Here is a 12712-nt window from a genome sequence, read left to right on the forward strand (position 1 = left end):
TTGGCATGGGGAAGAAATGTGAATGGGTGAAGACTGACAGGGTTGGATGCTCAGAACCCATGGGTGGGGTGGGAATGGCAGTACCTTACACCTTTTGTGTCCTATTACAACATGTAACCTTGATTTTAGTGAGTAACTTTATTACCCAGGGTCAGAGGTGGGGTATTGGCTCAGCTCTCTTCCATTGGGAAATGGATTGGGGAGGGAGGGTCTGCAGTATTTTTCTCTCTGTTAGCTTCTGTGAGCTTGATGGTGGAGGTGGGAGAGGACCATCCTGAGCTCAGCGGCTGTTGGTGTTAAATTGCAGATGATATTGGGCTGTAGGTTGATTGGTATAGATTATTGAATTCAGATAATTCTGCCTGTAAAAGAAATCCAGAGGCCTCAGCTAATGGGCTTTCCCTGGCCCTTGCCATCCCTCCCTACCCTCCCTTGGCATTCATCCTTGCTGCCACCCACTAGAACTCACTGGGCTTTTTGCTCCATAGCCAGCTGCTGGTTGAAGGAGCCTAGTCCCCTCCGAAATTCAGCACACAGCTCCCTTTCCTGCTCTTCTAGCTCCTTTGCTGCCTGGGCCAAGTTTATGGCCTGGCTTTCCCATTTGGCATCCAGTGCTTGTTCAGCTTGGCGCTGTGCTTCCTTTTCATGGTGTTGTGTCTCCTGTACTTTCCTGATGGTGGCTCTCTGCTCTGGAGTCATGCCCTTCCAGCAATAGGGCAGGACTCTGTGGGGAGCCACGGGGTTTTGGGCAACCTGCGGGTTCTCAGTCAGTAGGTCACTTGTGATCTGGTTCTGGACCTCCACGAGGTTCGCCTCCTGTTGTCGCTGATGCTCTTGGCGCTGCTGCTCAGCCAGCTTAACTGCCTGGTGGGGCCCCCAAATGTGAGCGTTTGGATGCCCAACCTCAGGGAGCTCTCAGTCACAGGGGGAGGGGGAGACATGGCCCTACTCTTCCCCATCTAAGGGAGAGAAGGAAGAGATACTGCATGGCCTTTGAGTGACTTAAGGTGGGGGAAGGGGTGGAATGGGCAGGGAACTCCTTTGCCCTCTGGAAGCCCTTAGACTGAGAGACTGGGGAAAGGAGGGCAGTGTTCTGTTCTCAGATCATCCTGAGCCTGGAGGTGGGGAAGGGGACCTCCTGCCCTGAGAGGGCCCTAGGGTGAAGGGGGAAGTCCCCAGGTAGATGAGAGGGCTGGTTTGATCGGTAGATTGGGGAAGCCTGGTGCCCTGGATGGTTCTTATGCTGTACATACCTGCGCTTTGTTGGCACTGGCCGTGGCAGCCATCATGGCTGTGCGGCAGGACTCCTCCAGCTTGGCTAGTTGGGCGGCCCGCATGTCCATAGCTAGGCGTAGCTGGTCATTGAGCATGTCTACACAAAGAAATATGGCCAGGGCACTGTCATTCAGCCATTTGTTCAGCAAGCTTTGTGAATGTATGTTTATGCGTGTGCAAGCTATGTCTATGTATGTTTGGGAGTGGGGTAATGTCCTCATTGTAGGGATGTGTGGAAGCAGCTACTCTTTGGGGCTAGGGATAATAAAAGTGACAGCCACAAGGATTTCTCAGGTGCCTCACTGAAAGATGCTTCCAATGGACCTGGGTCTCAATGCCAGCTCTGTTGCTTCGGAGCTGTGTGACCTGGGGAAATTATTTCATCTCTGAGCTTCAGACTAAGGGCTAGGCTGCAGGCACAGCATGAGCAAAAGTATTGAAAGTGCTTCAGTCCAGCTACAGTGGTCTCCATGCTGTTACTAGAACATGCCAGACATTTCTGCCTTAGGGATTTGTAATAAATGATGCTCTTGTCTCATGTTCTTTTGCTTCCTTCAGGTCTTTGCTCACTTTGCTCCTCAGTGAGGCCTTCTGTCTTTCCTACCTAAAATTGCCACCTGCCTGACCCCAAAATTTATCCTCCTCTGATTTATTTTTCTCCCTAGCATTTATCGCCATCCAATATACCTTACATTTTACTTAATTATTTTTGTCTATTGCCTGTCTCTCTACTCACTACAAGGTAACCTTTGTAAAAGCAGGGACGTTTGTCTGTTTTATCCACTGCCATACACTAGCACCTATATCAGAGCCTGGTACATAGTGGGTGCTCGGTAAATATCAAATAAGGAAGTGAAGAAACAGCATGATCTGTATCTTAAATTACAAGTAGTCTGCTCTTGCTGGGGCATAAAATGCAAGTGACTAGGGAGCTCTACAGGGGCCAAACTAAGGACTGGAAACTTGACCCTGAAGGTGATGGCGAATATGGAAGGATTTTAAGTAAGGGGGTGACATGGTTAGATTTGCATTTTAGAAGGCTCCTTTTGGTGCCAGTATAAAGGACAGTGAGGCTGGTGGGAGACAGTGGAGGTAGGGAAGCCATCTTGGAGGCTATGGCAGTAGGCCAGCTGAGAGGGCTGAAACCAGGACAGTGATGGAAAGGATGCAGGGGAAATATATGGAGGTTTCATCAGCAGAATTTGATGGATTGGATTAGGGAGTAAGGGAGAGCAAAAGACTTGGATGCTTCCCGGGGTCCTGGCTGGGATGACTCCGTGCATGATGTGGCCACCTCTGGAACTAGAGGATACAGAATGCAGAGCAGGTTAGGGATCACTGATGAATTCTCTTTAGGAAGCTGAATTGGAGGTGGTCAGCAGCCACCTGGATATCTGACTGCAGGTAAAGAGTCCTCAGCATAGAGATGGTGATGTGGTAGCTGAAACCAGAATGAGGGTCGAGGGCACCTGAGGCAAGTATACAGGGTAAGGAGAGCAGTGTGCCAAGGACAAAGTCTCTAGAAGGAAGAGGAATGATCGGAGAGCTATAGCAGAATATGCTGTCACAGAAGCCAAGGAAGAGAGAGGTTTAAGAAGGAAGATGTGATAAGAGTCAAGTGTAGCAAGAAAGTCCAAGTAAAGGAGAAAAGACTGAACAGAGCCTCTTGTACCTGATAACACAAAGGGCATTGATGATTTTTGTAAGAGTAGTGTCAGTGCAGGTGTGTGGGGAGAAATAAGATCTCAGGAGTTGAAGTGTGAGTGGAAAGTTAGGAAGGAATGACAGCAAGTGGAGACAGATTTTTCAAAAAGTATGGCTGTAAAGGAAAAGAGCTAGCTCATAGCATCTACAGGAATCAGAATGGAGAGAGGCTTTTGTTTTATTCTTAAGGAGGGTTATACAGAGACTTCCCTGTTGGTCCAGTGGTTAAGAATCCTGCCGGTTCAGGGGACACGGGTTCAATCCCTGGTCTGGGAAGATTCCACATCCCTCGGGGCAACTGGGCCCATGTGCCACAACTACTGAAGCTGTGCACCCTAGAGCCCATGCTCCACAACAAGAAAAAGTCCTTGCGCAGCAACAAAGACCCAGCACAGCCAAAAAGAAATAAAAAATTTAAAAAGTTTTTTTAAAAAAGGGTTAGACATAAGCATGTTTATAGCCTTCACAGAATACGGCCAGTGGAAAGTGTTGAGAACCTCAGGGCCAGGGCAGACCTGAGGGAGCACAACCTGCATGGGAGGCAGGGGAAATGGGGTCCAGAGCATAGGTTAAAGGCTTGGCTCTGGAGAGGCACAGGGACAGACTTCGGAGACTGGATGGCAGGGGAAGGGAGGATAGGGTACCTGGTTTCATTTTGGTCTTCATAGCAACTTAAATAGGAAAGGTCACCCCGTTTCCAGATGAGGTCCAGAGGTGAAGTAAAATGCCTAAGGTTACACAGCCAGCGCTTAGTAAGTTAGAATCCAGATCTCTCAAGGAATCAGCTCGTGCTCCTTTCATGACACTACACAGACTCTCCCCCAGCATTCTGCTGTTCTGTTGCCTACCTCTACCTTCTTGTACACCTGCCTGTTGTCACTAGGTAGCTGGCCCCCAGTGCCACTGCAGCTACTTTTTGGTGATTTGGTAATCACCAAATACTCCTAATTTCTCAATCTAATAGGTTTCTTTTCCTATCTGAACTTTTCTGAGGGCATTTGACATTGACGACTCCCTCTCTGAAACCTCCCTTGGCCCCTGAGTCCCATTTTCTCATGGTGACAGAGCAAATATGGTGTAGCAATCAAGAGTGTGGGCTCTGGAGCCAACCTGCCACTGAGTTCACTTCCCCCCTCCATGACCCACTAGCTGTATGATTTTGGGCAACTTAATATCTCTGTTCTTCAGTTCTTTCAGTTTCCTCCACAGAAAATAGGGATATCACTAGTACTTGCCTCATAGGGTTGTTGAAGATGAAATAAGTTAATACATGGTAGAAAGCTTGGCACAGTGTCTGGTACCCAGTAAGGGTTAGCTCTTCCTCTTGCTGCCCACTCTGCCTAGAATGGCCTTTTCTCATTCACTCTCTGCCTTGCCAAAATTGTACCCAGCTTTCTAAAATTTGGTTCCTGACAGCTGGCCTGTGCCAACCCCCTACCATCCCTCCCTTCCCCTGTGAGAACTAACATTCCCATCTTGATGTTCCCTCTGTGTCCTATGGACTTCCCTCACAGCTCAGTTGATAAAGAATCTGGCTGCAATGCAGGAGACCCTGGTTCAATTCCTGGGTGGGGAAGATCCTCTGGAGAAGGGATAGGCTACCCACTCCAGTATTCTTGGACTTCCCTTATGTCTCAGCTGGTAAAGAATCCGCCTGCAATGTGGGAGACCTGGGTTCGATCCCTGGGTTGGGAAGATCCCTGGAGAAGGGAAAGGCTACCCACTCCAGTATTCTGGCTTGGAGAATTCCATGGACTGTATAGTCCATGGGGTTGCAAAGAGTCAGACACGACTGAGTGATGTCCTGTATATATTTCTATCACAGTACCTGTCATAGTACCTAATGCAGTGTTAAAGCATAGATATTTGCTGGTAAATAACTTGTGCATGTGTTTTTTCTTTTTACTCTAAACTGATTTTCTGGAAGTCCTGGTTCTGTGGGTTTCTGGAGGGCAGGGTGCCTGTCTTGTTTATTTTGGTCTTCAGTTGTTCATTCAATGATGATTTTGTTGAACTCCTGACACTGGCAGGCAATGTACTAGGTAACTGGGATATAGAGGTGGAAACGAAAGATGTGGTTCATCTTCAGTGAGCTGACATTTGGGGGGAGAAAGACATTCCACAAATACCTCTATGGTAAGTGGTATAACAAAACACTGTGCTACAACAGGGGTGGTTTTAAAGGTAAGTGGTGTGAGTAGGTAAGAGATGGCCCTTGCCCTTACTCTAATGGAAGAGGGGAACATGGCCACAGATGTCAGAGTAATAGTAGCTACTGGTTATTGTAGCTACTATTCTACTGATGCTTGTGCTTTACTTACAGCGTCTCATTTCATTCTCACATGAGCTGTGTGGTATGGATAATTTCCTCATTTTAAAGATAAGCAAACTGAAGCACACAGAGAGGAGGGTTCATTTCCCAAAACTAGCTAGTAAGTGGCAGGACCATTAGGTTTGTCTCTACTCTGCTGTCTCCAGGTAATGGAGTGCCAGGCTATCAGGGATCAATGGCTACACTGTCAGTTGATGAAGGAGATTGGGACCTTTCAGCATCAGCCCTTATGTGAAACTGGACCTGCCCACACAGTTCTGGTCTTCCACTCAGGATGCCTCCCCACTGGGCCTCAGGTCACGACCTGGAGGGCCTCGCTACTTACCTGCACAGTTCTCATCAACTCTGGCTTGCTGTTGCTCTTGTAGCTGCCTCTCCAGGCTGTATTGGAACTGCTCCTGCTGCATTCTCAGATATGTGGCCCTCTCCAGATCTTCCCCAGAGAAGCACTGCAGGCTGGCTTGGCCATAGTAGGGAGCATTGTCACCAAGATAAGCTGGAAACTCCCTCCAGAGTTGGTTTGAATTCCAGAAGTCTAATTCACACCTGTTCCTGAGTTTCTGCCTCTGTTCTCTAAAGTTTTGGACTTTCTTGGCCAGCCGACGTGTCCGTTCTGCCTGTTCCTTCTCTAGCATCTGAGCCACCAGATCATATCGCACCTGGTTGGTACCTGGGGGTGGTGGGTAGGGGCATGGAGAAGGCCCCACAGGAGAGACAGCCTATTCAGCACAGCCACTGCTCCCAAAGGCCCGTCTGGTTTGTCTTACCACACCCCCCAGACCTCAGGCTGCACTCCAGAGCAGAACTGCCCTGCCTTAGCCCACTCAGGTCCTTGCTTTTCCCCCTTGGCTGGCCTCCGGCCTTGGGCTTTTTACCATAAGCTGCCTCCTTGCTCCGTTCTGTTGCCTCCTGAAGCTTTCGTTCTTCCACCTGGTTGTTCAGGGCTTCAACATCCACCTGATCCCAAAGAAATGGGCTAAATCAAGGTAGGAGCTCAGCAGTGGGCCTCAAATGCTCTAACACAGACTGCTCAGAATTTATCTGCCTCAAAATCCTCCTATAGGATCCACAGTATCTACTGGATAATGTCCCACCATCTCACCATGGTTTGTAAGTCCCTCGGTGGTCTAGCCTCTGCCTCCAGCCTCTTCTCACCCTCTTCCCTTCTCTGCTTACAGTTCTCTACATACATATCTTATGCTGTTTCATACTGATAGCCTTTGCTCCAGCAGCTCCCTCCACTTGGAACACTCTTTCCTCCCCTTTTTACCCAAACTCCTATTCATCCCTTAAGACCAGCTGAGACTTTCCTGATCCCTCCAGCAGGTGCTACTCCCATAGAACCTAGGACCCACTATCCTCATTACCTTGAACTTTGCCTCTATTGATTGTCTCCTAGGCTGTGAGCTTGCCAAGGGCAGAGACCGGGCCTTAGTCAGCTTTGTGTCCCTATTGCCTAACCCAGTGCTTGGCACAGAACAGGCCTTGAAACGTTTGCCAACTAGCTCTCAAGTCACACCACTCATCCACCCACCCAGCAATCTATTTTTTTCTTAACTATCAATATTTTCTCTTTATTTTGATTATAATTCATTTAAAACATTTCAAAATAGTGCAAAAGGGAATACAGCTTAGGGAAGAGTAAGTGTCCCTCCCATCAGTTACCAGTTTCTTATGTAGCCTTCCAGAGAGTTTTGGCATATGCATGCGATACCAAATATTCTTTATAGACTTCTTTTGGCTCCATTTACTTATCTCTTGAAAACCACACCACTTGGCCCAGAGTTGACTGGAGAAGAGTCAGCTGTCACTGGCTCCTCTTCCCCTTCACCTCTAGGCCTCTTTCTCAGGCCCTCACCACACGTGGGGGTGGGTGCCTTTTTCCCTTCCTCCTTCCTTTATAACCCTGCAGTCTGCTCGAATCAGGGAGGGGCTGTAATGGGCACGGCTATGTTCTTCTCCTGGTGTAAGAGTGAGGTGACCCCTGGTCCAGAGAAAGTCCCCACTGCCCACTCACCCCCATGACTCTGGTCCTCACATTGAAGAATCGACTCTGTCGCTCCTTTTCTTGATTTCTTCTAGCTTCGATGGCTGCCACCTCCTTGGGATCTGGTGGCAGATCTACCTGATACATCTGGAGCAAGGGCAAGTTGGATGGCCAATCAGTGCTAACCATCATACTTGACTATACCCCCACCCCCATTCCTTTCTCCCCACAGTATCTTACCAGCTATTGATTCCTACTGATTTTACTTCCTGACATATTTCATATCTGTGTTTTCCATCTCTGCTGTCACAACCCTAATTCAGGCCTCACAAGCTGGTGCCAGATAATGTTCCCAGGAACCTCACTGGGCTCCCTTGCTCCAGTGTTAGGCTCTCTACTGCTTCTCTGCCTTGGCTACTAAAGTGATTTTTCTGAAAGCAAATCTGACCATGGCACACCTCAGCTTAAAAGCTTTGAAAGCATCTATAAAGCAAGGGGGCTTCCCAGGTGACTCAATGGTAAAGAATCTGCCTGCCAGTGCAGGAGATGCAGGAGGGAAGATCCCCTGGAGGAGGAAATGACAGCCCGCTCCAGTATTCTTGCCTGGAGAATCCAATGGATGGTGGAGCCTGGTGGGCTACAATGAGTTGAACAGGACTGAGCATGCATGCATGGCATAAACCAAATTGTTCCCCAATGTTTTTGTTTATGAGTCTTCATGATCTGATTCCTGCTCACCTTTCCAAGTCTCAAACTGATTTACAACATCCCTTTTGCATTACGCTCTATTTAGTTTTTTCTGTTTTAGTAAATGCTACCACCGTTCCCCCTTTATTTTTATTACTTATGCTGTAGTCAAATTAAAGGCTTAAATTTGCCTGTATTCCTTTGTATTTTGGGAAGCCCAGCCAAAGCCACAGTCAAAATCTCTTGCTAACATAAATCTGATCATGTCTTGCACCTGCTTAAAATCCTCCATTGGCTTCCTGCCACAGTTAGAATTAGACCCAAACCCCTTACTGTGGGCTTTCAAGATTCGGTTCCTGCACACCTCTCCAGTTCATCTCATGCCTCCCTCTTCCTTGTTTACTGTTCTCCAGGTACGCTGGCTTCCTATCAAGTCCTCCAACACTACAACTGTTCCCACCTCAGGGCCTTTATACATTGCATTCCTTTGCTTGGAATACCATTCATCAACTCCTTCTACAGCTAGTTCCAACCTCACTCATTCACTGTCTAACCATTTTGTAACTGAAATATTTGATGCACACAGGGGAATTATATATAAGCCATATGTAACTTAGGAAGCATGATAAAAGAGACCCATGAACCAACTCCCCAGTTAAGAAATAGAACATGATTAATACTATTTAAGTGTCTTGTGTCTGTTCTCCCTCATCCTTACCCTAAGAACCACTATCCAAAATGTCACCATTCCCTTAGTAATATGCACTAATATACCATATATGTGTGTATGATTCCCTGAACAATATTTTAAAACATTCTGTCTTGAACCTCGATGGAGTATCACACAGTATGCATTCTTCTGCATCTTGTTTTTTTCACCCATGTTCATTTATCAATTAACAAATATTCGTGAAGTGCCTACTGACAGACAATCCCTTAAGCGTTTGAGAGACATCAAGGAGCAAAAGTGACAAAAATCTGAGTCCTTGTGATAGTTACTTTCTAGTGGGGACAGACAAGACTAGAGAGAGTACATTAAATAGTTTGTAAGAAGATGATCAGTGCTTTGGGAAAAAATATAGAGCAGGATAAGGGGAATTGGAAGTGCTAAGGAAATGGGGAGAGTGTTGCAATTTTAAATATGGAAGTCAGGGGAGGCATAACTGGGAAAGAAATAGTTGAAGAAGGTGAGGGAGTCTCCTATGCAGATAACTAGGAGGAGAGCACTGCAGGTAGAGGGAACAAGTGCAGAGGCCTTAAGGTGGACACAAGAGGCACACACACATTCAAGAGGACAGCAGGGAGGCAAGTGTGTGAATGAAGGAGGAGTGGGAAATAACATTAGATTGGGTGGGGAGATGCAGAGCATGTAGGACTTCACAGACCATTGTAAAGGCTGCAGCTTCTACTCAGAAAAATGGGCAGCCATTGGAGGATTTTGAGCAGTGGGAGTAATGTGTCCTGTCTTTGATTTGTAAAGGATTGCTCTGGCTGGTGTGTTAAGAATAGACTGGAAGGGATGGGAAGGGAGGCTACAGGCAGGGAGACCAGACAGGAGGCTATTGCAGTTGTACAGGCAAGAGATGATGATCACGCCAGGTTAGTAGCAGCAGATGTAGGGAGAAGTGGTTAAGAGCTTAAGGAAAGATGTTTAAAGAGATAGAAAACAAGGAAATTATTTGATTGGCTATAGCTGAAGTGCTTGTTTTATTTGAGAAGGCCTAGTTGACTGTGTTTGGATTGGTTGTTCTTAGGGGTTTTTTTAAATAGTTTTTAAAGGTTACTTCCCATTAACAGTTAGTACAAAGTATTGGTTTTATTCCCCCTGATGTACAATACATAGCTGAGCCTATCTTACACCCAATAGTTTGTACCTCCCACTCTTTTACCCCTATAGTACCCCTTCCCCATCACTGGTAACCACTAGTTTGTATCTGTAAGTCTGCTCCTTTTATATTATATTCACTAGTTTGTTGTGTGTGTTAGCTTCCACATATAGCCGCTGAGATTTTGAGGTTGTTTGTAACCTCAGCATAATCCACCCCTTCCTGACTGATACAAGGAATGTAAAGCTATGAGGCAGTAAGAGATCTCTAAGGTACTCTAGGTGGATAAGAATGCCTCAGGGGAGATAGGGAGAGGAGGAGCCAGCTCTGGAGGCTGAGTGGCAAGTGAGATGAAGTGAAGTGTGAAAGTCGCTCAGTTGCTTCAGGCTCTGAGAGGTGGAATGGGCTTAAAAACTGGAGTTCCCTGACAAGCTGAGTGAAGAAAGTGCTTTTGGGAGGAGAGAGTGAGCAACTGATGATGGGTTAAATAAGATGAGGACTGAGAACTGACTGATTTGAAGGGGAGGGTTGCTTCTGACCTTGATGAGAACATTTTTGGTGGGGCCTGACTGAAGCGGGTTCAAGAGAGACTAGGACTCTGCAGCACAAACAATCCAGTTTAGTTAATTGCCAAAAAAGAGGAACTTGTAGATTAAGAGAGATATATATACAGCTGGAAGTGTCCCTAGTATATGCCTAGAAGTGGAAGTGCTGGATCATAGGGCATCAGCCTATTTAAACTTTACAAGATAATGTTATTTTCCAAGACTGCACCAATTTATACTTTCACTATAGTGCATATAAACTCTAGCTACACCACATCCTCAGCAACACTTGATGTTACAGACTTTTTAATTTTTGCCAACTTGTGGGTATAAAGTTATAATTATCAATTTTAATTGGCATTTTCCTTATTGCTGATGAGGTTGCAACATCTTTTCATGTGTGTTTTGGGCATTTTTTCTTTCTCTTCTGTGAAGTGCCCATTCATATCTTTTGTTCATTAAAAAATGTTTGTCCTCTTCTTATTAATTTTAGGAGTTTTCTTATGTATTCTGCACATCAATCATTTCTTAGTTTACCTGTGGGAAACATCTTCAATTTGTGGCTTGTGTTTTCACTTTGTTATTATTTTATAATAATTTATGTTAACGATCGATACATACAAAGGAAAATGGTTAACACATATAAGTTATGAAATACAACAACAAAATGAACACCTGCAAACCCTCCACAGAACCCAGATTGATACTTTAGAAGCTTTTTGTGTGCACTTATCATCTTTTCACCTTATGTTATAATTTGGAGGAATTTGAATGCAGTCAAATTTACCAATCTTTTACTTTAAGTTCAGAAGTTTTTATCATTTAAGAAATCCCCTGAGGTGATAAAGATATTCTCCTATATATCCTAAAATCTCTAAAGTTTTGCTTTTCTCATTTAAGTTTTTAATCTATTTAGGAATTGCATTTTGTATATGGTGTGAGAAGTAGGGATCCCATTTGATTTTCTCTCCAAAAAGCTACATTTCATCTTAAATGGAAGTTATTGTTGTTTAGTTGCTAAGTCCTGTCCAACTGTTTTGCCACCCCAAAGTGTAGCCCGCCAGGCTCTGCCATTCATGGGATTTCTAGTTCCTGTCCATTATGAGATTGCTGTCCTTTGGTCATTTTATCCCCTCAGCCTGATCACACCAGTATCTCCCAACTGAACTTCATTTACTCGATTGCATCAACCAGGCTTTCTCATTTTTCTGGACTTGTCCTAAGACTCTTCCCAGCCTCCAGACATCGTTTAAAAAATAGTTACAGGAATGGCTGTAGCAGCCACCAGACCCTTTCCATGTCTAAGTCTAAGCACTGACGCCAGCTTGCTTATATTCCATCTGCCACCACAATATAAGGTCAAACTGAAGGGGAGGATTCCACAGACAGCTTCTTGAACTGCTAACATCATGGCTTAATAAAGAGCAGGTAATAAGGTAATGGGGGATGATGGGATGGAGCAGAGGGATAGAAAAGATGGGAAACAGGAAAGGGACAGAAAGGTCAGGGGCAGAGGGGGAAAAGAGGGAGGAGGGCTACTGGGCGGTTGATAGGGGTAGAGGGCAGAGCAGAGCAAAGGAAGAGAAGCAAGAGACTGGTCAGAGAGGGGATGGAGAGGAGGGAATTGGATGGGAGTGAGGCATGAAAAGACAGATGAAGAGGGGGAAGGGAAGAAGTTATTCGATAAGAGGTGGAGAGCACAGGCTTAGGGACCCTGACTCCCAGGGGTTCACACAAAATACCTTTCTCATCAAGGAGTTCCAATTGTGAAGCTCCCAGGTTAGGTCCAAGACTATAGCGGCAGTCTCTGAACTCTGCTTGGAGAAGAAGGAGAGAGTCGCGCGGGCGGTGGCGGGGCGGGGAGGTGGGGGGTGGCGCGGGTAGGGGTAGTACCTCTGGCCACAGTTTTCCCCAGCCCTTATCCCCGTCGCTCCAGAGTTCCCTCGACTCCATTCACACCTCATCCCCGTTAACACCCTATCCCATGTATAACTCTACCCCACTTCAATTCCAACCTCAGCAAGATTTGAGCTCCCCTAACACGGAATCCTCCTGCTGGCCCCTCCGTCCTCCCCTCCTGGGGTCATTCCAATTCCCGACCCTTTTCTTGTCTGAACCTTCCCGCCGGCCAGGCAAAAGCCGCAGCCGGGCTCCCACCTTCCTCTTGCCCTGGAGGGCATAACCCTCCTGTGACTTCTGACTTGTCTCAGCAAGGGTCGGCCTCGTCAGCCAGCTTTCCGGGATCCTCAAAGCTGCAGACACCTCACTGCACTGCTTGCCTCCTCAACTACTAGGTCGCTTGTAGCGGCGGTTTGCACTGCCAGGCAACAAGAAAAGGGGGCGGGGCCCGAACGCC

At 46.6% G+C, this 12712-nt stretch overlaps 1 protein-coding gene across 7 annotated transcripts; it reads right to left on the bottom strand.

Annotated features, from left to right (window-relative positions):
* Positions 1 to 119: 119 nt before the first annotated feature.
* RIBC1 (RIB43A domain with coiled-coils 1) lies at positions 120 to 12659 on the bottom strand. Of its 7 annotated transcripts, none has more exons than XM_086388652.1 (8): positions 12514 to 12659; positions 12099 to 12170; positions 7350 to 7445; positions 6187 to 6268; positions 5637 to 5981; positions 1254 to 1372; positions 470 to 864; positions 120 to 362 (listed from the first exon to the last, which is right to left on the bottom strand). In XM_086388652.1, exons 2-8 carry the CDS (start codon positions 12105 to 12107, stop codon positions 281 to 283), a joined length of 1128 nt encoding a protein of 375 aa, XP_086244778.1. In that variant the 5' UTR covers positions 12108 to 12170; positions 12514 to 12659; the 3' UTR covers positions 120 to 280. The 7 variants fall into 7 exon arrangements, with proteins under 7 accessions (XP_086244778.1, XP_086244777.1, XP_086244781.1 ...); XM_086388651.1 differs by having other exon boundaries at positions 7329 to 7445; XM_086388655.1 differs by lacking the exon at positions 470 to 864.
* Between the last annotated feature and the right edge of the window lie 53 nt (positions 12660 to 12712).

Source organism: Bos grunniens, chromosome X (genome assembly GCF_055505025.1).
Source record: "Bos grunniens cultivar Pamir isolate PY7600 chromosome X, Bosgru_T2T1.0, whole genome shotgun sequence".
NCBI classification, from domain to species: Eukaryota; Metazoa; Chordata; class Mammalia; order Artiodactyla; family Bovidae; genus Bos; species Bos grunniens.